The sequence below is a fragment of the Acromyrmex echinatior genome, chromosome 2, assembly GCF_024713525.1.
Source record: "Acromyrmex echinatior isolate Ae372 chromosome 2, ASM2471352v2, whole genome shotgun sequence".
NCBI classification, from domain to species: domain Eukaryota; kingdom Metazoa; phylum Arthropoda; class Insecta; order Hymenoptera; family Formicidae; genus Acromyrmex; species Acromyrmex echinatior.
Genome location: NC_141853.1, coordinates 8,784,725 through 8,812,273, shown reverse-complemented (window position 1 = coordinate 8,812,273; position 27,549 = coordinate 8,784,725). Strand labels below are relative to the sequence as shown.

The 27,549-nt window shown below is 24.7% G+C and overlaps 3 protein-coding genes, 1 long non-coding RNA gene and 1 pseudogene across 15 annotated transcripts in view; 4 read left to right on the top strand and 1 right to left on the bottom strand.

Moving 5' to 3' along the window:
• Positions 1 to 27,549, bottom strand: part of LOC147910453 (uncharacterized) — a 132,944-nt gene that overhangs the window by 78,497 nt on the left and 26,898 nt on the right. For 2 of the 4 annotated variants that reach the window (XR_015548309.1, XR_015548308.1), the window contains 2 exons: positions 6,395 to 6,601; positions 5,355 to 5,485 (listed from right to left, as the gene is read on the bottom strand). This is a non-coding gene — a long non-coding RNA (uncharacterized LOC147910453). Of the gene's footprint in view, positions 1 to 5,354; positions 5,486 to 6,394; positions 6,602 to 12,924; positions 13,042 to 18,239; positions 18,330 to 18,611; positions 18,827 to 27,549 lie in introns of those variants that run through there. The other 2 variants (XR_015548307.1, XR_015548310.1) reach the window with 2 other exon arrangements.
• On the top strand, positions 9,556 to 12,918 carry LOC147910456 (uncharacterized; annotated as a pseudogene).
• Positions 13,614 to 18,474, top strand: LOC147910455 (odorant receptor 13a-like). Of its 5 annotated transcripts, XM_087415832.1 has the most exons (7): positions 13,622 to 13,826; positions 14,204 to 14,473; positions 14,900 to 15,368; positions 16,397 to 16,496; positions 17,321 to 17,440; positions 17,582 to 17,737; positions 18,274 to 18,474. In XM_087415832.1, exons 1-7 carry the CDS (start codon positions 13,757 to 13,759, stop codon positions 18,322 to 18,324), a joined length of 1,236 nt encoding a protein of 411 aa, XP_087271958.1. In that variant the 5' UTR covers positions 13,622 to 13,756; the 3' UTR covers positions 18,325 to 18,474. The 5 variants fall into 5 exon arrangements, with proteins under 5 accessions (XP_087271972.1, XP_087271977.1, XP_087271966.1 ...); XM_087415846.1 differs by lacking the exon at positions 18,274 to 18,474 and having other exon boundaries at positions 13,614 to 13,826; positions 17,321 to 17,416; positions 17,582 to 18,233; XM_087415851.1 differs by lacking the exon at positions 17,582 to 17,737 and having other exon boundaries at positions 13,619 to 13,826.
• Positions 19,411 to 24,142, top strand: LOC147910454 (odorant receptor 13a-like). 5 transcript variants are annotated; one of them, XM_087415897.1, is made up of 7 exons: positions 19,411 to 19,536; positions 19,900 to 20,169; positions 20,630 to 21,086; positions 22,232 to 22,331; positions 23,015 to 23,134; positions 23,273 to 23,428; positions 23,945 to 24,142. In XM_087415897.1, the coding sequence occupies exons 1-7, from the start codon at positions 19,467 to 19,469 to the stop codon at positions 23,996 to 23,998; spliced, it is 1,227 nt and encodes a 408-aa protein (XP_087272023.1). In that variant the 5' UTR covers positions 19,411 to 19,466; the 3' UTR covers positions 23,999 to 24,142. The 5 variants fall into 5 exon arrangements, with proteins under 5 accessions (XP_087272023.1, XP_087272027.1, XP_087272017.1 ...); XM_087415901.1 differs by having other exon boundaries at positions 19,413 to 19,536; positions 20,618 to 21,086; positions 23,015 to 23,110; XM_087415891.1 differs by having other exon boundaries at positions 19,414 to 19,536; positions 20,618 to 21,086.
• LOC105151704 (chymotrypsin-2) lies at positions 25,124 to 26,840 on the top strand. The gene is made up of 4 exons (XM_011065548.2): positions 25,124 to 25,230; positions 25,444 to 25,766; positions 25,932 to 26,186; positions 26,599 to 26,840. Exons 1-4 carry the CDS (start codon positions 25,188 to 25,190, stop codon positions 26,740 to 26,742), a joined length of 765 nt encoding a protein of 254 aa, XP_011063850.1. The 5' UTR covers positions 25,124 to 25,187; the 3' UTR covers positions 26,743 to 26,840.

Sequence of the window (27,549 nt, the reverse complement as noted above, 5' to 3'; positions counted from 1 at the left end):
TTTAACAACCCTTCGTTGTTACATCAGTTTTTATCTGCTTCGAATGTTGCACACACGAGACACTGACAAAAAAAACTTTCTACAGGAAAAGTTTAAAATTTTTTGAGCTCATCCTCTTTATGCAATAATCATCTATCACTTTAAAAAACTTTTATTAGGTACACATGAATGGATTATCGGTTAAATGAAACTTCATATCGTTCTAAGAAGAAAATAAATGTCAATGGATAATGAAGAAACTGCAAGAAGTAATGAAATAATAATTCTATGATGGTAAAATTCTATGATACCAGTAAATATGAGGATCTCTGTTGTGAAAAATGTCTACATTCGGTGAGTATGAAAGAGTAAAATAGGCTTAATATCGTAAAATATGAAATGAAAATATCTACTGTACTTAATTTCTACAATAAAAGTAATATTATTCAAAATTGGTCGTTATAAATGACTATAGTCCAAACTATAGATACTTCAAAATCGATACGGCAACGTAAGAACATGACTGCTTCATCTACATAACCAGCCGCATGACCAACTACTTATCAACCAGTCATTAATTCAGTTATTATTCATGAATGCTTCGAACATTATTGTACTAGTAATTGTTCACAGTTGTAAAACAAGAAATTGATCACAGGTAGAATTTTTTAAACCTTCTGTCACTAAACGTCTCACATTTTTAGCAATTTTTATTATGCACATGAAATATCATCTCTCGTTATATAGACATCGCTGTAAAAGAACAGAGTTATCAGTTCATCTTCTACGTTCAACATGGAAGCATCAAAATGTCTTGTGTATCGGAGTCATAGTAGATATGATTATGGATCATTATCAAAGAAAGGTCAGATAAAATATATTTCGTCCAAAGTGGGCCACATAAATTACGTTTATACCGTGCCCTTAATCTGCGACCTTACAATAGGTGTCTTTGTTTATCCTGCAGATTAAACAAAGACACTTATCATATAGGTGGCGGATTAAGCACACGGTGTAAATTTCTATCGAAATTTTTTTGAGACAGATTTCGAATGGGCAGTGAAGTTAAATCGATTTGGTCTAGAAATAATTGGACTTTGGCCTAAGTCGGGACAAACTACATGGGAAAAGCGCGTGTGCAATTTACGTGTACTTCTCACTTTTTTATTAATAATATTTGTCCTTGTTATTCCTGCTATACATTCTCTGATAAGAATCTATTCTGACATTTTACTTGTGGCAGATAATTTGATGTGTACTTTACCAATCAGTGGTTGCCTTTTGAGACTTGTAATTTTTTGGTGGAAGAGAAAAGGTAGAAATAGCAATTTGATCGTCAAATCGATATAAAATGTATTTACAATATATCTTTTTCTAATATGTTAGCCTAATTAATCTCTATTTTTTTGTACAATTCTAATTAAAATTAAAAGTTTATTTATTTATATTAAATTTTAGAGAAATCAAAAACAAAATAAGAAATTCATATATCGCAATTATTATTGATTTATGTACATTAGTAATTATTTATATTTTACATTTGTTGCATACATGTAGAGTTACTGTTACAATTGCGCACTTTATCACACATAATTAGGAAAAAATTTTTGAAAATTAACTGTGACTCGAAATTTATAAGAAATACCTATTCTGATTTTAGTTAATTTGCAAAAAAAATTTGTTATGATTCTAGGTTATTCATGTTTTTCCGCAATTTTCTAATATTTAATTAAAACTTGATCAGAATCAAAAAATATTTTATAAGTTACTATATTAAAATTTCATTTTATTTATGTCTCTTGCAATTTTTTTGTAAAGTTGATAGTATTTCAGTAAAAAATTATTGAAAATCAATATTTAGCGATTTTTTTAGTAATTAATATCTCGTTAACCATCGCAAAATAGTAGAGGACTTTTCAACTCAGTTTAATCCAATTTACCTGCTCAGAATAAATAGTGTCATATTTTAATGTATAAGTACCTGTATAAGTACTTAACATTTATTTTACTATAGTATTAATTTCTTTATTTTTGTATTCTTATAGCTGTTGCACAAATAATACATTTAATTGCGAACGATTGGACAAAAACAACGACAGCTCAAGAAAAAGCAATAATGATAGCAAAAGCGCAAATTGCACGCATTATTATTACATTTGGATATGGCATGATGGGAACGGCCATTATTGTTATGCTTGTTTTGCCTATATTTGGTTACTCGGTGAGAAACCTGTCTAATGTTACTGAAGATCTGGAGAAACCACTCTCATTGCAGACATATTACATCTACAATACGAGAAGAAGTCCACAATATGAATTGACATATGCTGCTCAATGTATTGTCTTATTCTTCTGTACCATTTGTTATACGTGTATAGATAACTTTCTTAGTCTTTCGGTATTTCATATTTCTGGTCAACTGGATATTCTGAGAAATCGTTTCTTGCATTTACATATTGTCGCCAATCTTAACAACGCTTTAAAGAGTTGTATAATGGATCATACAAGGCTGCTTAGGTATACTTTGTCTTATATACATATTCCTATATATATATATATTTATTTATTTATTTATTTATTTATTTACAACAAAATCTGAATTATCCGACATCGCTTTTTTCATCTCTCAGATTATCCGACCACATTATCAAGTTCTCGTGACGATAACATTACGATTTTTTTAATATTACACTATCGTCATGAGAACATCGATAATGATAAGATCAGATAATCCAGGAAAAAAAACGCTGCCGAATTATTCGGGTTCTACTATATATGTGTTTGTAGTGTAACGTAAATATATAAGTAATATGTGAGGAATAATTGAAAGAATATTAATTGCAATATTAAATGTAAATCATTTTGTACCTAAATTTTTGTATCATAAATAGAATTAATAATGTCATATTAATAAAATTATTAATGTCATATTTAAATAAAAAATGTGTAAGAGAGGAAATAATAAATAATAAACGGAATTGAGTGCGTTGCGCAAATTGGATGTAGTAGCTTTGTTGGGGATACGAATCAAAATTATTTTGAAAAAGTCTGCTAAGTAATGTATGTAGTTACAATTTGACTAATTTCTTTGCTCTGAATTTTTTTGTGTCTGTAGATACAGAGAATGGGCGTAAAATATAATTATTTTTTGAGGAAATTTATATTATTTAAACAGTTTTCTGAGAAATTTTTTTTATGAAATACAATACAACACCACAAAATAACATAACAACATTGCAACAATATTACTTTGAAAAATTTCCAATAAAATATTAAAGCAACATTGCTGCAATATTTTGTGCTGTAGAAGTTTTGTTGAACGCAAATGTAATCCTCAATGGAAAAAAATAATGAAAAAAATAACCAGAATAGTTTTAAAAAATAAAAAATCTGATTAAATTTTACTTAAAGCTCTCTCTCTTAAAAATTTTTTCAAGCATTAAAATATTCATAATTCGAACAACAAAGCAAAAAGAAAATAAAACTTTACAACACTCACTAACGTTGTTTTTATCAATTATAAAAAATTGCCAAGCTTTTTTACAAACTCATACAAAAAAATTCAAGCGAAAAATTAATTAACTCAGAATCACGCCACTTAGCAAACTTTTCTAAAACAGTTTTAACTTGCAACTTCTAACAGTACTTAAACTACAATATACATACGTCCAATTCGCACACATTCAAATTCTGATTTTTTTTCATTTTCTCTAATGTATTTATACCTGCTTTAATCCAATTAAATAGAATTTTATAAACAATTATAATATTAAATTATATTTCTTATCAAAACAAAAATTGTTACTTTCAAAATCATATTATAGATTTAAACAAAATTAGTATTCTTATCTAATAATATAAAATATCTTTTTATAGATGTATGTAAACATGATAGATATCTTTTTTTATTATAAAGTGTTATATAAAATGACATTTTATAGAGCTATTAATCATGTGGAAGATATATTCAGTTTAATATTGCTGATACTATTTCTATGTTTTGGTACACTCTTCGCTTTCTATGGATTTTGGATAATGAACGTAATTAATTTTACAAAAATTTTTGTTATACACAATTTATTGCTTTATAAATAGTTTTCATATACGTAGAAATAATGTCACATTTATGTTTTATTGTAATCGTTACTTTATATTTATATTTATACTTTTTATGTTTTTTGTTAATAAGAATTTTTTGGTAAAATATCAATTATAAAATTTTCTTATTCATGTATATTTAAGAAAATTTTAGAATTGAAATAATCATAATAATGCACACTAAAGAATTCCCTATTTAATATTTACATAATATAGATACAATTATATAAATTATATTGATGTCCCATTTTTAATGACAACCTCAAATATCTCATGAACAGTGCATGTAGAGAAAAATGTTTCATGACTTTGAGAGGAACATAAGATGATACCATTGGTTTAATCTTGGGTGGCATTATCAAGATGTCCGAGTAAGGTCACTTTAATTTTTTTTAATGGAAAATCCCCTCTTTTTATTATATATTCTTCTAACTTACCTTGAGAACTTTTCAAAATACTATAATAAAATATTTTTTCATTGAGTACTTTTCGAATTATAAGGTTTAAAAGTTACAGTGCTATCGGCATTAATGTTACCTAGTGTCCGATCGATGATTAAAACCTCTTAAATGTTGTTCAGGATCATAACTTGGATAACATTTATTATGATCTTATAACTCGAAAAGTACATACTAAAAAAATATTTTATTAAATATTTTGAAAAGCTCTCGAGGTAAACTAAGAATATAATAAAAAATAGGAGATTCCACTTAAAAAATTCAAAGTGATCTTGTCCTGACCTTGACAATGCCACTCAAAATCAAATCAATGATTTTATGTCTTTTTCTCTAAAATGCACTATTTAAGAAATATTTTCAAAAGATGTCATCATTTAAAATGGGATGTATAGAATATTCAAAAAATTGCTGCAATACTTCGGAAGTGGACCCAAAAAAAAGGAAAAAAAGAACTATATGAACATAAATTCAGAAATAAGTCGTTTCCAAGTTATAATCACTTTTATGTTAGAAAAATTGTAATTTATTTTTCACAATCACAATCATAATTTTATAGTGTTTTAACGTAAATAACTACTATTTCGGACTATTTTGGCATTAACCAAGACACATCACGTGGAAGCATAGGTCACTTATACTATATATTTAAACTCTTACTTGTTGTGCATTAACATATACGATCTTAATAGTTAAATCATTTATTATTGTTCATATTTTTTAAATTTATTTATTTACGTAATCTATAAAGTAATGTTTTATTAAAATTAAAATTTGACATTTTGTAATGATCTCTTATTGTTAGTAATATTAACATATTACCTAATATATGACTACGACCCATTTGTGATATAACACTTTGAAGCATCCTTCGATTGATTCATTTAATAAAATTCTTCTGAAATATTTGTAGTGTTAATTGGACTGCACATTTATACCTTATATATGTATACCTTTAAAAAATAATAACATATGTAATCGTAATATATGTCAATATATCATAATATACACTGAGAAAAAAAATTTGTTTAACGAATTAAACATTTAGTTACAGATTTGATTATTTTAACAAATTTTATTTAATCGAATTTAACCGTAATCTGCTTAACAAACTGTTCAGTATTAAGCAGACTACGCTTAAATTCAATTAAATAAAATTTATTCAATTAACCAAATTTACAAACAACTACATATGTGTAATTAGTGATTGAACAAACTTTTTTTCTCAATGTATGTAATTTATCTTTAATAATAGCATGACATATCGATGCCTGAGCTGTAGAAGGTGCTATATCGAGAAAACCATGAAGAAAGGTCTGTCACAAAAATAATGAAAAATGATCTATTTCGCGAGGTGTAAAGATCGGTCTATGTCCGAATTTATGCGAAGTACGATTTATATCGAGAAAAGCTTGAAGCACGATTTAAATCACGTATGAAATTAAAGAAAGATCTATACAGCGCAATATTTACTATTCACAAATTACACAAATTTAATTACGGAAAATTAAATAATAGATGAATAAATGAGTGCAAGAAACAAGATTGAATATCAAGGTAATTCCCAGTCATACCATTATAAAATTTATGAAAATAAAATATTACATTATATTACACTATATGGACCCTTTTTTAATTTTATGCCACTTGGATCTTTCTTTTTGCTTTTCTTGATATAAATCGTATGTGTTTCGACATAAACCGATCTTCACGCTTTGCGCGAAATAGACTGCTTTTCATTAATTTTTTGACATAGACCTTTCTTCATGTTTTTCTCGTTATACCTTCTACAGTTCAAGCGTCAATTATGCTATAATACTAAACATAACATAATATATCTTTTATAACCTAATATATTTTACCTAATTAACTAGATACTTGAAAGTAGACAACAGTTAACATTTTTAAACTTGGCATATTTTGTAAGCATTGTTATCAATATATTCGGTCACATGTGCATGTACTGCGCTGTTGGCGAAATATTAACAGCTAAGGTATAATTGAAATTCTTTACTTCCTATTAATCATTATAGTTTTCCATACACAGTTGCAGATTATAATAAATGTATCTAAAATTAGAAATAATAGTAGTATTATACTCAGAAAGCGAAATGTTAATAGAATGTCAACAAATTGATAGCAAATTTGATCAGAATTAGATATTAGCAGATTGACGTCAACTGATTTCACATTCTACTCCAGTTCTATCCAGTTCTGTCGACAGCATTTTTTAAACATTCTATATCAACAGACTATGACAGAAATCAAACAGAACGCTTAACATTTTATGCCAGCAGATTGGCAACAGAAACCGAGTAAGATCTGCTTGACAAATTGGTAGCAGAAATCGAGCAGTATTTGCGCAACACAATCTAACAAACAATGGCAGATATGGAGCAGATTCTGTTTTATAGGTATTAAAATTGTAACATTATTACTACGGAAAAATTCTCAAAACAACGTTTCTATTACCTACATTTCTTCTATTTTGAGGAAATAATTTTAAAGAATTTTATTAATACATTAAATATATTTCACATATTAAAACTTAAATATACAAATAAATACATGCACTGTTAAGTCTAATGTCAAATTTGATTTAATTTAAATTGCCACTGTTTCTAGTATATCATTATTTTATATTAAAACAATAGTTAAATTTGACACTATATCCTGTCAATTTAACACTATATACTAGTATGTACATATCTAAAATGTCTATATAAATAGGACATTCAAGTAACGTTCTTGGGACGTATTTCAGACGTCCAACATATAAAAACGAGATATTTTTAAACATATTTCGGACGTCCAAAGATGTCAAATTAATCAGGGTATCAAGAATGTCAACTCATGTGCTGTTGTCAGAACAAAAGCAGAAAGCGAAATCAGTTCAGCTTAATTTTTCTACCATTCTCCGATCAAATCTGCTATCAGTCTATCGATATTCTACTAATATTTTATTATAACTAACATTTAATATAACTAACATTTTATTTACAAAACAAGGCCTATTATTTTTAGCTGAATTTTTGCATCAGTTCATCTTTCTTCCTTTTCTCTCCAAAAGAAAGAGAAAAGAAGAGAAAGAAAGATGAATTGGTGCAAAAGTTCAGCTAAAAAGAACAGGCTTATAATCTCGGCTTGAAATTGGTCTTTCTGGATGATCAGAAATCATATGGCACTTTATCCAAAATTTGTTTCCGCAGACTTGGCTATCTAAGATAATATATCTTTAAATGTATTTAATGTACATTTAATGTATATCAAATGAAACTTATATTAATAAGTATATATCTATGTGTGATAATTATACATATATATATATATATATATATATATATAAAATTCTTAAGCTGCAACTGTACTTTCAATAGCCAAAATTTAATTAGTTAATAAAAAAAATTACATTTTAAAATTGCATGTAAATTAGTATATAGGTATATTATTGCGTATATATAGCATGCTATTTTAATAATTTATACATGTATGTATTTTTTATAATTTTAAGTGCGACAGAATCCACTATGCTGTATATTTCAATGAATGGTATACTTTAAATGCAAGAAATACTCGGGACTTAGTTCTTCTAATGTTAAGAACCAATAAACCTCTTCATCTTCACTTCGGTAAACTGTTTCCTTTAACAATGGCTACATTTTGCAGTGTAAGTTATCTCGAATTTTGAAATATGATTTTAGAATACAACAAGATAGTCTTTTTATATGTATACAAAATAAAGTCAATGTATAAATATAATACAAAAATACTTTGGAACGTTTAAGTAAAAACATCAGAAAATACATAAATAATAAAGAATTTCATGTCAGCCATTTAACTAAAGAGATTCTTTGTAAAAGCTAATCATTTTCCACTGACTCAGATGTTTTAAATTCACAAAAGATTTTAAAGACATACAATATAATATTTATTATAAATTATAGAGAGAAATTATATATATATAAATTATAAAGATATAATTTTGACACGAATTGTTTTATTTCCTTTAATATATTATAGATCATTTTTGTAATTATCGTTTAATTTGTATGCATATTGCATGTATTGCTTGTAGTTTAAGATTGTTTAAGATATATATTTCTTATAAATCATTTATAATATAATATTAATCATTTATAATATAATCTAATATTTAATAATATATGTATATATCATTATATGTATACATTTTTATATTGTTTTTCCTTATGTCTTTTATTCACTTATTATTGTAATTTTTTATAGCTATTAAAAACGTCAGCTGGCTACATATCTGTTTTACTTACAACAAGAAGTCAATGAATGTTTGAAATATATAGATAAATAAAAATATAGATAAATATATAGATAAATAACGCAAATTAATATTAAAAATACAAATTTAATAATGATTTAACTGGAAAATATTAACTAATTTAAAATACGTCATGTAAGATTACTTGAATAGTTTACGTAGAATGATTATATGCATTGTGTAATGATTATATGCATAAATAAACTCATTTACATTTTCTGCTGCTAATGTAATATAATGATTGATTGTTCTGCTTATTGATGAAAACTATCAAATAATGCAAAAAAGACAAAAAAATTAATTTAAATATTGATGAGAAAAGAAAGGAAAATAAGCATAAGATATCTCGAGAAAACTGTCGCAATATTAGAATGAAGATAATAAGTATGTATTAAATAAATTAAAAAATATAAAATCCAATGTTATTAAAGAGATTATATATTTTTATTTTATGTACGGTTATAACATATCTTATATTTAATTTAATATTAAAATAGAAATTGTGAGCACGAGTAACATGGTAGACAGTGGCGAGTTTACTATGTTGGGGAAACTCGGGTTCAATTCGCGATAGATTCAAGAAATTTTCTCGCATTGATAGCTCTTCTTCAGCGCGGCACGTGGCGGTCTGATAAGCCACCATTGTAAGGCTGCGTTCAAAAATATTACCCGAATGCCTCCGAGTATTATTTTATCTTTGTTGTTCACCGAATATTAAATAAAGACAAAATGATACTCGAAGATACTTGGGTAGTATTTCCGAACGTATCCATTCTCAAGAAAACCTCTCAAACTATCGTCCAATCCGGAGTCAGCGTTAATTATAGGTCTTGTATGACTGTGTGGAACTGGTGCGCACGGTGAGCAAATGATCGATAGCTCCTGTCCCGACTTTAGAATATCGCGCCAACGAATGAATAATGAAAATAGAAATTGACTTATTGATTCCATGTTTGAAATTATTACGAATATTCCATTACATGTATAGATATGAAAATAGAAGACTTATAATATTTTCAATATTTACATAATGCAATAAACGTTAATTGTTTTAATGCCTGTTTTATTTTTAAAGACACACATATCTCCTATAATATAGATATATATAATATTACTAATTAAGTTATACTTTATAGCTACTGAAAACATTAGATAATTACATGTTCATGTAACTTGTACATTTACAACAAAAAGTCATTTAAAAAGTTACATTAAATGATTATTCTATTTATTAGTGACTATGCTATATAAAAATAAAATATAATTAATATGAATGATAAAAGTAACTAACAATAAGAAAAAGAGTCAACTAAAGAAAAAAAAGTATCACATGCAACATAAAATTTAAAAAAAACTAAACAATATACACGTAGAAAAGAAAAAATAATGAATAATTTAAAATTATTAAAGATAATATACATATATACACACAAAATAATAGCTAATGAAAACTTTCTATTAATTTTACATGTATAATCAACAATGTAATGAAATATGTTATAAAACAAGATTTTATTTTTAATTTTAAATATTAACATAAATTATTAAGTCTACATAATTTAAAGATCTTTTAATTTTTTTATTATGTTCGTTTTTAAAATATTTTAATTTTTAACAAAAAGAAAGCGAGTATTTCTCTCGAAAAATTTATTGAATAATTTTAAAATAACCACGTTGAATGAAAAAGGAATAGAAAACAGTCGAAAAAAATCATTTATATTAAGCATCAAATTAAAAATCACTAATCTTATTTATTGAATTGCACTAAATAACTATTCTCACTCTAAATAATATAGAAATAGCATACATATAACACAGAACTTAATAGAACTAGAAGAATTGATAAATATGCGTTAAAATTGTTTATTAATGTCGCAAAATACGAAATAAAAATACCTGTGTATTGTATCTAATTTTTACGAAAAGTAATATTGCACACAATTGATCATTATAAGATAACATTTCAGACCTAGACACCTTAAAATCAATTACGACAATTATGTAAAACATAATCGCTACATGAACTGTCGCGTGACCAAATATTTATCAACCAGTCATTATCTTATTATTCATGAATACTTCGAATGTTGTCATACTAGTAATTATCCGAAGTTGTACAACAAGAGGAAAGAAAATAGAATTGTTAAAACTTGTCGTGGACACTAAACATTTCGCCTTTTTAAGAATTTTTAAGCGTTCACACGAACGAATTATTAAATGTTCACACATCAAATGCTGCAAAATGAGAGTGATATTAATATCACAAAATATCCATATATTGTATCAATTAAAAATAATCATATGTTCCGACATTATAATTAACCGAAACCACATAAAGAGTCATATCCAGAATAAGACCAGATAAAGTATCATATCATCACGTCGGATCGATGTGTTTCACTGTTCAAGCATATCTGGAACGTTATAAACAGTATAGTCATAGCGAGTGGCACGAGCAGCCTTGAGAAAGGGCGAGAGAGAGAGAGAGAGAGAGAGAGAGAGCCCGACGGCGTTCGTAATTTTACTAAAGAAATGTTATCGCAAAACCATCATTTAAATCTATTTAAAACAACATCATTAGCGGACTTGGTGTGTAATTAAATAATATATATTTATTATATTTATACTTATTGTTTTTATACTGTAATTGAATATATTTACATAAATATTGTCGTTTGCTTTAATTTTTGAATAATTAGATGCCACTATTGTTGAACGTTGTAAATAATAGGCTCCGCAAAATATAAATCATAAAAGAATATACTCATAAAAACCAATACAATAAATTTATTCTCCTATAAGGATAATATATTGTAATATCTTATACTCTCTATCTATATTCTTTAGTGTATACATCAAAAATAATAGTAAAACAAAATATAAATTTTAATAATATTTAAATTTTAATATTAAATTAATAATTTATTATTAATAATTTAAATACTAGCCAAACTAAAAATAAACTTACACAATCTGTTGATGCCTATATATTAGGTGTATCTCGTCTACGCGTGATACAGATTACTAAAGCCATCTAGTGGAAAAATAATGGATTTCTTTTTACTACACCTAATATATCATATATATTGTAAAATTAAAAAAAGTTTTCTAAATTTTTCTGATATTGTAAATATATGTATATATACATTTATATATTTATATATATGAACAGAATAATAAAACCTAATGAGCCTAACATAACTATAATGTGCTTATAATAAAACGTCGTTAGCAAAAGTTTTTCTCTTCTACTTTTATTAATTTTTTATAAGATATTACATTTATACTTATAAGAATTAATTTTTTAAAGATAAGATATCTAGGAATATTAATAAATGCTTTTTATAAAATATGTAAAAAATATTAAAATAAATGTAATAGAATTTAATAATAACAATATTAAAAATTATTATTTAGGTGATAGCGGCAGCCCTCTAATTTATGAAGACAAACTTGCCGGTGCAGCTACATACCGTATTTCATGCATTGAAACTCCAGTTCTGGATGTTCATACCAGTATAGACAAGAATATCGAATATATCGATGAAGTTATGAAATCATAAAAATTTACTTAATGCTCTGTTTAATTCTTATTTTAAAGATAATAGATATTTACGAAATATATTAAAGAATATTATAGATTACAACATATATCTCAGGTAAGTATATTAACATGTTGTAATAATGACATTTTTGTCACTCCATTTTATATTTTCAAATAAATTTTCGAGCAACAATTATAATGTATAACATTGTAATATATAAATATTTTAACATCTAATAATTTAAAAAGATACATTGATAAAAGTAATTGTTCCATCCATTAAGTGCATATACATACATTCGTGCGTACAAGGACACGCATAAATATTATATATATATATATATACACACACACACAAACGGATATATATTGTATATGTTTTATCTGTTTACTGTATCTGTTTACGTTATGTTTGTGTGTACGTAAGTCTGAAATTTTTAAGAAAAATAATAATACTCTAGTACATTAAAATTTTAATATCTCCTCTCTCGTTTAAATCGTATAATATCATCACAAAATAAAAAATATTCAAGTAATCTAAATATCATAGATACCTTTTTTACTCATTTGACAAATATTTAGAATGATAATAGATATCATTAAAATATATTATCTCTAGACGTATACTTAATCAATGTAAGTCACTTCTTTGATGATGGATACTAAGAGTACTTGTTACGTTACATATCTGCTACTTCGTATTTTAGTTCTCAGGTATAAAACTTTGCCAGACCGTTATAAAAAAAATCGATATTCAAACTTTAACAGAAAGACTTCTATATATCGTGCATGTTCAGCTAAACATTAATCTATATTACAGGGTCGGTTTCAGAAATGACTAAATTTATCGCCAATATATCAAAAATGCGAATAAAATATTTGTTAAAAAAGATTTTCTATATTCAAGGAATAAATAAATTAAATTTATAAGAAGCTAAAATATTTGTCAATCTTATTATTAGTATTTAAATCTACAATAATGTTTTGTTTAAATATATACATATATTCTGTTTTATGAAAATGATAAGAACATAAGTATATGCAACATTGTACAATATTTTAATCAAAATGTCTGCATAAATAACAAAAGTTTTGCAGTTAAATGTGTTCAATAACAATATATTAAGTTTATTTTTGGATGCGGCCCTTTATCGATATTGACAGGTCGCCGTTGTTTAATTCACAGAGGGGAAATAACTACCCTATAATTCAATTTCCTCGCAGGAAAACAATCTAACTACAAGCGTTGTGCGCATTCTTGTTACGGACACGTACATTATTATTAACGACTGCAATATTCACTCGCAAAAAGAAGTAAGTCTATAGAGTTTCTGCGCACATTGTAGTTCACATTGTACGTGCTAAAGAAATGGTCATATTATAGACATGGCAAAAAGAAAAATTAATTCCCACGTAACTAACGATATGGTTATCTCGATGCATTCAGGGCATGAAGGTACTTATTTCTTTTTTCAATAATTTTAATATAGCAATGTAAACAATTTTTTAATAAAATATTTTTATTAAATAAATTTTTAATAAAATGTTTATTAAATAATTTTAAATAAACGTAACAAATTTAATATAATTTTCTATTAAGTACGTATACAGAGGGAAATTATATAAAAAATAAAAAATATAATTATCATATAAGAATATTTTTAAGTAGATAAATTACAAATATCGTGGACAAAGATAAAAAAACAAACACGCAATACATTGTCAATAGAAAATCAAGTCGTGTATTTCAATTTTAGCAAAATATTAATTGATGCATTTTATTTAAGAAGAAGCTTTATATTAATTTTGCCCGTAATATTTTTTGAAAAATAGATTACAATTGGGTTATTACATTAAATCGATCTTGCTTGAGCTTGTTTGGAGTTTGGCCAGAATCCAATGAAACTCCACGAAGGAAATTGATGATAAATGTACGAGTGATTATTATATTAAATATAATTATTTGGAGTTGCATTGTTCCATCTTTTCATTCTCTCATCCGAATATGGGGCAATATTACGTCTATGATCGATAACCTACAATACACTTTACCACTTTTAACATCAATAATAAAACTTATTCTGTTGTGGCAGAAGAAAAAAGGTACTCTTAAGAAAAAATATGCAATATACTTATAAAAAAAATCAAAATTTATTCACAATTTTGTTTTCTCGATTTTATCATAATCTTAAGAAGAGAAATTTAGTTATTCTCAATTCTCACAACTACATTAAATATAAAAGAAGTTATCATACTTTACTATTTTAAAAATCACTATTAATTTAAAATTTAATTAAAGAAAGAATTATAGAAAGATAAGACGTTTATAAAATAAAAATATTTAATACGAATAATGATCAATATTAACTTTTAGTTTTTAAATATTAAAGATTTTAATGTACTATTTTATATATTTATTTCAAATATAATTCTATTCCACTACGTTCTCTAACGGAAATGATATTATTTTTATTATTCTAACAAGAGAATAACAACATAATTTTAATGCGCATAATTTATTTTTAATAGTTCTTGTATCAATTTTAAAAATAGTTAAAGAGGACTGGATAAAATTAAAGACAGAAGAAGAAAGAGCTGTCATGATAAGACAAACGCGAATTGCACGTCTAATTATGATTTGGGGATACCTTATTATGGTTTTCTCGTTCATTTTGGTTGTAATTCTGCCTTCTTTTAATATATCAATGAGATATATTACAAATATTACCGATCCGGGCAAAGTGCTACCACTGCAAACATATTACATATATAATGTAAGCAAGAGTCCATTTTATGAGGTGACTTTCATTCTACAAGGCTTTAGTTTGATGACAGCTGCTATTACGTACACTGGCACGGACTCTTTCATGGGTTATCTAGTCTTCCATGTATGTGGTCAACTTGAAAATTTCAAGATGCGTATTCTTAATCTGGATAAATTCATTCACTACGAGAAAGCACTATCATCTAGTGTGCAGGATCATATACGTCTTATCAGGTTTCGTACTGGTGAAACAAATAAAGAAATAAATTTGAATTTAATAAATTTTGTAGAAATTATATCAAATGTTTTCTAAAGTCTTCTCTTTTTCATAAATCCATCAAATTTTGTCAAAACAAAATAAAAATAATTTGTTAATCAATAACAAAAATTTTTTGGTAAGAGAATTATTAATATACACATATGTATATATATATATATATATATATATATATATATATAGAGGTTGTTTCAGGATCTTTTTTAGGAACATATTTCAGATGATGTAAATTTAGGGAATGATATATTCTTACTGAAAGAATCCACATTTGTCAAGGAATCTTTGATTCTTTTATGAGATTTACCATTCCTTGAAGTTTGTCCCTAAGGTCGTGAAACAACCTGTATATGTGTGTGTGTGTGTGTGTGTGTGTGTGTGTGTGTGTGTGTGTGTGTGTGTGTGTATGTATAGAACTCTATGAATTTTTTCAGAATTTTTTATCAACTCTTAAGTATTGCATTTTCTCATTTTTAACATAAGAAAATACGGTATTAAAAAATTCTGAAAAAATTCTAAAAAAATTCTTGAGAGCTCTATGAGAAGAAAATAAACAATTTTCGTTTCTTGCAGTTTTTCTGTAAAGTTGATAGTATTAATATTTGAGTAAAAAATTATTGAAAACTGATTTTCGGCAATTTTTAGCAATTAATATCTTCTTAACTATTGCGAAAATTGCAAAATGGTAGAGGACTTTCCATCTCAGTTTAGTCCGCTCTACATGTCCACGAACTCTATCAGAACAATTATCCGACAACCTGTATAATATTTAAACAAGAGATTTGATAACAATTTCTTTATAAAGTGAATTAAGTAATTTATTGTTTTGACATAAGTTTTTATATGTCCTAGCAATGTGTTAGCTGTATTATACATTATAAATTATAAAAGATATTTTCTTTTACTTAATATATTTATGTTACAAATAGGTAGAAGTAAGCAAAATAAAATAATATTTATATTACTTTTTGCCATTTTTACATTACAGATTTATTAAACTCATTGACAGTACGTTTAACTTAATGTTGCTTGGTCTACTACTTTATTTTGGCATACTTTTTGCTCTATATGGATTTTTATTTGTCACCGCAAGTATTTTTTAACTTGTATTTATAGATTTCTCGATCTCAATATAAAGCAATGAAATTGCATAAAATTTTCTAATTGGAACTATAATTTACAATTAGAAATTATAATATTTCAATACTCATCTAATTTTTTATTTAAATAATGTATCTATTATTTCATTATATATGTAATGATTGATTATATTATGCTTGTAAAATATTATATTTGCGTACATTAAAATTGCAATAAATAATAATAATGTCCATGCATCCTTTGAAAAATGAATATTATTACAAAATAAAAAGAATATTATCATGACAATTACTATTTTACATATTACTTTTTAACAATTTAATCTTTATATTTTTTTCTTAAAATATATTATAAAAAAACTTGAAATTTTTTATTTAAAAGAGATGCAAATAATACAAATTTCTTTGATTTTTATATTAACACTATAATTACAAATCGATAGCCAGCATAAATTCAAGTGTAAATATAATTATTTGTACTATAAAATTTAATTAATCGCACGCACAATCATGTCCCAGAATGGCTATAATTATAATAATAGAAGTGATACAATTTAATCATTAATTTATAAACTGCTATTAAATCTATTAGGTGTTGGAATTAATTCGTAGCGTTTTTTAATGAAAGAATGTTATTTATTTCACATGAGCATTAAAAAATACATTAATGAAAGTACTTTTAAAACTTATAAATACTTTGTAAAACGCTACGAATTAATTCCAACACCTAATATTTAAATTAATTATTTATTATTATAAGTATAAAATTTCTTAGAATTTTTGAATTACATTTAGTTATTTTTATTATTTAGGTAATAACACAAGGTAGCAATCTCTCGATTCTTCGACTTATTTACATCCTAATAGCTGTCATTAATACATTTACACATATGTGCCTTTATTGTGTGGTAGGTGAATTTTTAGTCATTCAAGTAAGTATTAATATTATTTTATTTATTATTTTTTTTCATTGCATGCAGAATATTAAACATTATTTATTAAAATATTTAATAAACGTAATATTAAATCATGCCTTATTATAATCGTTTTTGGGATACCTATTGTTTGCCAAGTGTGAAGAGGTATTTGAAGCTATTTATCATTACAAGTGGTACAATTTAAAGCCGAAACAAGCCAAAAATCTGTTGATTATAATGATGTTAGTCAATAGGCCACTGTACCTTACTGCAGGAAAACTTTTTCCTATGACTATGGCTACATTTTGCAATGTAATATTTATTATAATTAATTTATTTATTCTATATACAATAAAACTATTAAAAAATAAAAAATAAAAATATACAAAAATTCTTTCTCTTAGCATCGTACAAGAATTTCTTATTAAATAAAATATTTTAATTATTTTTTCTTACTAATTTTAGAATTAAAAATTTTAAAATTTAAAAAAATATATCTTTGTATTGTAAACTATAAAAAAATGTTTTGAACTGATATTTTAGTTCTTTAATAAGATATTAAAATAATATATTGTTAAATATTTTTTCAATATTTTATTTGTTAATTTTAATATCTTGTGTATAACATTAAATTATAATAATAAAATAATATAATATAAATATTGAAATAATGTGCATAAATTAAATGGTATTATTACAAATTATAAAAAATGAACTAAAGTTCTTAATTATTTCAATTACAATTATTATTTCAATTGATACGAATAGCGAGAAAATTTAATGTAATTTATGTTAATGTAATTTTTACACTTACATTTGATTATCTATATAATTTTATTATATTTCAGCTGTTAAAAACATCTGGTGGTTACATATCAGTTTTATTAGCACATCGTTAATTAAACTAAAAACATTTATCAAATATTAAAAAACAATTGCATAACATCGCAATTTTATTATTGATAGAAATAAATTACAGTAAAATTTTAACTATTATACATTTCTTATTATAATAATATATTTTAATATAAATCAATTCTATATTATAATTTTTCTATGTGTATAATTATATCCTTTTCTATTAATAAATTAAATAAATAAATTAGTATAAATAAATTACTAATAAAGTATAATAGTATCATCAACAAAATAAAAAATATTCAAGTAATCCAAATATCATAGATACCTTTTTTACTTATTTGACAAATATTTAGAATGATAATAGATATCATTAAAATATATATTCTCTAGACGTATACTTAATCAATGTAAGTCACTTCTTTGATGATGGATACTAAGAGTACTTGTTACGTATACGTATCTGCTACTTTGTATTTTAGTTCTCAGGTATAAAACTTTGCCAGACCGTAAAAAAAATCGATATTCAAACTTTAACAGAAAGACTTCTATATATCGTGCATGTTCAGCTAAACATTAAGCTAAACATTAATCTATACTACAGGGTCGGTTTAGAAATAATTAAATTTATCGACAATATATCAAAAATGCGAATCAAATATTTGTTAAAAAAGATTTTCTATATTCAAGGAATAAATAAATTAAATTTAAAAGAAGCTAAAATATTTATTAATCTTGTTATTAATATTTAAATCTACAATAATGTAAACGTTTTGTTTAAATATATACATATATTCATATGTTTTATGAAAATGATAAGAACATAAGTATATGCAACATTGTACAATATTTTAATCAAATTGTCTGCATAAATAACAAAAGTTTTGCAATTTACAAAATATGTTCAATAAGAATATATTAAGTTTATTTTTGGATGCGGCCCTTTATCGATATTGACGACAGGTCGCAGTTGTTTAGTTCACAGAAGGGAAATAACTACCCTATAATTCAATTTCCCCGCAGGAAAATAATCTAGCTAGAAGCGTTATGCACATTCTTGTTACGGACACGTACATTATTATTAATGACTGCAATATTCACTCAAAGAGAAGTAAGTCTATAGAGTTTCTGCGCACATTGTAATTCACATTGTACGTGCTAAAGAAATGGTCATATTGTAGACATGGCAAAAGGGGAAGTTAATTCCCACGTAACTGACGATATGATTATCTCGATGCATTCAGGACATGAAGGTACTTATTTCTTTTTTCAATAATTTTAATATAGCAATGTAAACAGTTTTTTAATAAAATAATTTTTATTAAATAAATTTTTAATGAAATTGTTATTAAATAATTTTAAATAACAAATTTAATATGGTTTTCTATTAACTACGTATACAGAGGAAAATTATAATATAAAAAATAAAAAATATAATTATCATATAAGAATATTTTTAAATAGATAAATTACAAATATCGTGGACAAAGATAAAAAACCAATACGCAATAGAAAATCAAGTCGTGCATTTCAATTTTAGCAAAACATTAATTGATGCATTTTATTTAAGAAGAAGCTTTATATTAATTTTACCTATAATATTTTTTGAAAAATAGATTACAATTGGGTTATTACATTAAATCGATCTTGCTTGAGCTTGTTAGGAGTTTGGCCAGAATTCAATGAAACTCCACGAAGGAAATTGATGATAAATGTACGAGTGATTATTATATTAAATATAATTATTTGGAGTTGCATTGTTCCATCTTTTCATTCTCTCATCCGAATATGGGGCAATATTATGTCTATGATCGATAACCTACAATACACTTTACCGCTTTTATCATCAATAATAAAACTTATTCTATTGTGGCAGAAGAAAAAAGGTACTCTTAAATTTAAGAAAAAATATGTATGTTACTAATATACTTATTAAAAAAACCAAAATTTATTCAAAATTTTGTTTTCTCGATTTTATCATAAGAAATTTTAAGAAGAGAAATTTAGTTATTCTCAATTCTCACAACTACATTAAATATAAAAAAAGTTATCATACTTTACTATTTTAAAATTACTATTAATTTAAAATTTAATTAATATAGAAAGGTAAGACGTTTTAAAAATAAAAATATTTAATACGCATAATGATCAATATTAACTTTTAATTTTTAAATATTAAATATTTTAATGTACTGTTTTCATTTATATATTTATATATTTCAAATATAATTCTCTTCCACTACGTTTTCTAATAGAAATTTTATTATTTTTATTACTTTATTCTAACAAGAAAATAACAACATAATTTTAATACGCATAATTTATTTTTAATAGTTCTTGTATCAGTTTTAAAAATAGTTAAAGAGGACTGGATAAAATTAAAGACAGAAGAAGAAAGAGCTGTCATGATAAGACAAACGCGAATTGCACGTCTAATTATGATTTGGGGATACCTTATTATGGTTTTGTCATTCATATTGATTGTAATTCTGCCTTCTTTTAATACATCAGTGAGACATATTACAAATATTACCGATCCGGGCAAAGTGCTACCACTGCAAACATATTATATATATAATGTAAGCAAGAGTCCATTTTATGAGGTGACTTTCATTCTACAAGGCTTTAGTGTAATGACAGCCGCTATTGCGTACACTGGCACGGACTCTTTCATGGGTTATCTAGTCTTCCATGTATGTGGTCAACTTGAAAATTTCAGGATGCGTATTCTTAATCTGGATAAATTCAATCACTACGAGAAAGCATTATCATCTAGTGTGCAGGATCATATACGTCTTATCAGGTTTCGTACTGGTAAAACAAATAAAGAAGTGAATTTACAATTGAATTTAATAAATTTTGTTGAAATTATATCAAATGTTTTCTAAAGTCTTCCCTTTTTCATAAATCCATCAAATTTTGTCAAAACAAAATAAAAATAATTTGTTAATCAATAACAAAAAATTTTTTGGTAAAAGAATTATTAATACACGTATGTATAATGTATACACATAATATACATCTAACATATACAATAGAAATTTATATATATATATATATATATATATATATATATATATACATATATATAGAGGATGTTTCAGGATCTTTTTTAGGAACAAATTTCATATAATATAGATTTAGGGAATGATATATTCTTACCGAAAAAATCCACATTTGTCAAGGAATCTTTGATTCTATGAAATTCACCATTCCTTGAAGTTTGTTCCTAAGATTCTGAAACAACCTGTATATACATATGTGTGTGTGTGTGTATATATATATATATATATATATTGTATGTATATCTGTATATATGTATATATATATATATATATATATACATATATGTGTGTGTATGTGTACGTGTAGAACTCTACGAATTTTTTCAGAATTTTTTATCAACTCTTAAGTATTGCATTTTCTCATTTTTAACATGAGAAAATACGGTATTAAAAAATTCTGAAAAAATTCTAAAAAAATTCTTGGAGTTCTATGAGAAGAAAATAAACAATTTTCGTTTCTTGCAGTTTTTCTGTAAAGTTGATAGTATTAATATTTGAGTAAAAAATTATTGAAAACCGATTTTCGGCAATTTTTAGCAATTAATATCTTCTTAACTATTGCGAAAATTGCAAAATGGTAGAGGACTTTCCATCTCAGTTTAGTCCGCTCTACATGTCCACGAACTCTATCAAAACAATTATCCGACATCCTGTATAATATTTGTAAACAAGAGATTTGATGATAACAATTTCTTTATAAAGTGAATTATGTAATTTATTGTTTTGACATAAGTTTTATATGTCCTAGCAATGTGTTAGTTGTATTATACATTATAAATTATAAAAGATATTTTCTTTTGTAATTTAATATATTTATGTTACAAATAGGTAGAAGTAAGCAAAATAAAATAATATTTATATTACTTACATTTTTCGCTTACAGATTTATTAAACTCATTGACAGTACATTTAACTTAATGTTGCTTGGTCTACTACTTTATTTTGGCATACTTTTTGCTCTATATGGATTTTTATTTGTCACCGCAAGTATTTTTTAACTTGTATTTATAGATTTCTCCATCTCAATATAAAGCAATGAAATTGCATAAAATTTTCTAATTGTAACTATAATTTACAATTAGAAACTATAATATTGCAATACTCATCTAATGTTATTTAAATAATGTATCTATTATTTCATTATATATGTAATGATTGATTATATTGTGCTTGTAAAATATTATATTTGCATACATTAAAATTGCAATAAATAATAATAATGTCCATGCATCCTTTGAAAAATGAATATTATTACAAAATAAAAAGAATATTATCATGACAATTACTATTTTACATATTACTTTTTAACAATTTAATCTTTATATTTTTTTCTTAAAATATATTATAAAAAAACTTGAAATTTTTTATTTAAAAGAGATGCAAATAATACAAATTTCTTTGATTTTTATATTAACACTATAATTACAAATCGATAGTCAGTATAAATCCAAGTAAATATAATTATTTATATTATAAAATTTAATTAATCGCACGCACATCTACGTCCCAGAATGGCTATAATTATAATTATAGATGTGATACAATTTAATCATTTATTTATAAATGCTATTAAATCTATTTAAATTAATTATTTATTATTATAAGTATAAAATTTCTTAGAATTTTTGAATTACATTTAGTTATTTTTATTATTTTTATTATTTAGATAATAACACAAGGTAGCAATCTCTCGATTCTTCGACTTATTTACATCCTAATAGCTGTCATTAATACCTTTACACATATGTGCCTTTATTGTGTGGTAGGTGAATTTTTAGTCATTCAAGTAAGTATTAATATTATTTTATTTATTATTTTTTTTCATTGCATGCAGAATATTAAACATTATTTATTAAAATATTTAATAAACATAATATTAAATCATGCCTTATTATAATCGTTTTTGGGATACCTATTTGCCAAGTGTGAAGAGGTATTTGAAGCTATTTATCATTACAAGTGGTACAATTTAAAGCCGAAACAAGCCAAAAATCTGTTGATTATAATGATGTTAGTCAATAGGCCACTGTACCTTACTGCAGGAAAATTTTTTCCTATGACTATGGCTACATTTTGCAATGTAATATTTATTATAATTAATTTATTCATTCTATATACAATAAAACTATTAAAAAATAAAAAATAAAAATATACAAAAATTCTTTCTCTTAGCATCGTACAAGAATTTCTTATTAAATAAAATATTTTAATTATTTTTTCTTACTAATTTTATAATTAGAAATTAAAAAATTTTAAAAATATATCTTTGTATTGTAAACTATAAAAAAGTGTTTTGAACTTATAATTTAATTCTTTAATAAGATATTAAAATAATGTATTGTTAAATATTTTTTCAATATTTTATTTATTAATTTTAATATCTTGTGCATAACATTAAATTATAATAATAAAATAATATAAATACTGGAATAATGTAAATTAAATTTGTATTATTACAAATTATAAAAAATGAACTAAAGTTCTTAATTATTTCAATTACTAATTGATACGAATAGCGAAAAAATTTAATGTAATTTATGTTAATGTAATTTTTACACTTACATTTGATTATCTACATAATTTTATTATATTTCAGCTGTTAAAAACATCTGGTGGTTACATATCAGTTTTATTAGCACATCGTAATTAACAAAAACATTTATCAAATATTAAGAAACAATTGCATAACATCGCAATTTTATTATTGATAGAAATAAATTACAGTAAAATTTTAATTATTATACATTTCTTATTGTAACAATATATTTTAATATAAATCAATTCTATATTCTAATTTTTCTATGCATATAATTATATCCTTTTCTATTAATAAATTAAATAAATAAATTCAATTTAAATTTATCGCTGCAATTTTATATTGCATATTAATTGTTTTCAAGTAATGCAACAATTTTTAAGTAACAATTGTTTTCTAAATCATATGGCAAATAAACTGTGATAGCCAATAACCGAAATAATTCTTCTAGATAAACAAATGCATATTATTACATAAAAGAAAAAATGAAAACAATATTTCATGATATATTATGAGACATGACAAGTAACACGTTACTTGTAACACCGTTATTATTGCTTTTTTATAAACATTTGATAATAACATTACTATTTTTCGATTGGCGATAACAATAATGTCAAGATTAATAACAATCTTTTTTAAAATAACTTACTATCATTATATATATATTTCTCATTGAAAACTTACTCATTACGTAAGTGCTTAGAAAAAATAATATCATAATTCTTCATGATTTTCTCGATTTAGTAAAGACAAGTGAAAAAAAATTCTCATAATTTATACGCGCAGCTTTATATAAAAAAAAAATGAAATTAGAATGGAATTAGTATGAAAAAATTCAAAAAAGTAATCAAAAATTATAACCAAGTTAATATTTTTGTAATTTATTAATAATCTTTTATTATTATTACTGTCTATTAGATTTATAATAATTTAAATTATTTTTATAAAACTTTACAATATTTTTACTTTACAATATTTTCTTTGCTGAACGTTACAAATATTAGACATAATACAAAATTGTTCATAAATTGATTTATGGTCTTATCAGAAGCTAACTTATAATCTTAAGACAATCTTATGACCTAAATCTTTTGTCTTTAGTAATGCACACTTTATGTATACATCTTAAGTCACAAGACAGTTATTGTGCGTTACTTCGCAATAATCTCATTATAATATTCATATTTATTACGTACGAAAATACAGCTGTGTACATACTTTGATACGTATATAAATTGCACCATACTCATTATGTACTTCCCAAAGTTTGCCAGGCGCGGTGTAAAAACAGATCTACGTAATGGAACAACTAACATGTTTCCTAATCGCATTGGCGGTCGTAGGTAAATTAAATATTAAAAACTTGATATTATAACAACAAAATTTAATATTAAAACAATTTCTGTGACTAACAAATTTCATAATTAAATTACGTTTTTTTATTAACTTACTTTGTATTTATATTTATTTTATTTGTATTATTTAATTCATTTATTTTGTAGAAATATCATATATTATTAACACATTGTAAAACTACTTTTACAATACATTCGCAGGTGTTTATGGAGATGAACCAAACAAGTTAGTAAATGGAATACCTACCACTATAGAAAAAAATCCTCATTGTGTCTCCCTAAGAATCAACAATAGTCATTTTTGCGGCGGTAGCATAATCGATTCACAATATATCCTAACTGCCGGACATTGCGTGGCCCCTCTACTTTTTGACGACTCCCTAAGGAAATCTATGACCGTTGTTACTGGCACGACCTACCTCGATAAAGGTGGACAGGTTTATAATGTGAAAAAATTGTGGTATCACGATAATTATAATCCTCGCGCATTGGGTAGAAGTCCTCATGACATGGGCTTAATAAAGGTATTATATAACATCTTGGAATAAATAATATATTACAAGTATCAATTTGTGACATGTATGACATGGACATATAGTATACTTTCCGATATAGCAATAATATACAGATGTCAAATGATGAAATGTATTTTAATCATTCTCGTAGTTCATAGTATATAGTATTTTTAGCTTACATCGCCGATTGAGTTTGGTCCAACACAAAAACCAATTAAATTCCCAACAAAGAATGTGACAAAGAGTGATGGTGTTACAATTGCTGCCTGGGGTTCTACAGATTTTAATAAACCCGTACATAACAATTTACAAAAATTGACCGCGGATGTCATGCTTCCAGACACATGTCAGATTTATCATAATTTTATTATGAAGATTTATAAGAATGAGTTCTGTATCCTTATCAAGAAAGGAATTGAATTGTGCAAGGTATATAATATTACATTTAATGCCCGAATACACATTTAATTTTACTCTTCCATATCTTTTTATAATTAACGATTTTCTAAATACACAATATATTTTGTAATTATTTTTTATTAATAATGACACTGTAATACATTCACGTTACAATATTACATCCCCTATATTCTCCAAGATTCATATTTTACATCATAGTTAATTCATGTTTGTATGTATAATAAAATTGATTCCAAAGTAGAATTTCTTTTATATTGCATATCTCTCTTTACTTAATTGTTTATAGCCATGATAACGCAAAATTATTGAAATTCTTAAATAATGCCAATTTTGGATTCAGTATAATGCATAAAAAATATTAATAATCTCAGCCACATAAGGGATAGATAATGCAATAATACTTTCTATTTTTTCGTTGCAGGGTGATAGTGGTAGCGGATTGATTCAAGACGGAACAATTATTGGTTTGGTATCTGGCGGGAGACCGTGCGTCAAGGGTTATCCAAACGTATATACCAACATTTATCCCTACCTTTCTTGGATCAAAGAAAAAATGACGGAATGATATCATTTCTTTTGTATATGTCATATGTCATATGTTCTTAAAACTTAATAAATAAATAATAATAAATTATAATAATAAATAAATAATAAAGATCACTGAGTAAATCTTTATATTCCTTATTATATATTATAATTATTAATATACTTTATTTGTTGAACTCTTACTGAATTTTCATTGTTACTGTTACAGTATAACTTTATTTGAGAAATATTCTTATAAGAACATCCATAGATCATAAAGAGAACATCAAAAATTTAGATAGCGGAAGATATTTAGATAGAAGATTAATTTCCGAAATGTTAAACATTAAAATTCAAGTAAATAGTATGAATTTACTATCTGATATTGAGTTTTTACATCATGGTTACGTCAACATTTTAAGTAATGTTTCAAAGTACGATAAGGAATTGACTGTACCGTTCATGCTCAACAATTATATATTATTTACGTTTTTATCACTTGATGCATTACTTTAACATCATTCGTTTTTTTGTAACGTTATTGCTTGCTTAAACTTTGTCGAATTTAGTCAAGTTATTGTAACAGTTTATATTTTATAATTGTAATATCCTGTTTTTATACATTTTGAGGTTCTGTATTTAATCATAGTTGCAGCAGGTGAGTGAATTATTTAATTTTTTTTTCATATTAGAAATTTCTATGAACTTTCTCACACTTTAGAGTTCATTTAATCTAAGAACTACTTAACTATTTCTTTTCAAACATGGAATTAATGGAGACTTTACTCGCTGCATACCGAGATTGCATCTTTTGCAGACACAGAGTTATATTATTACGAATTATTGG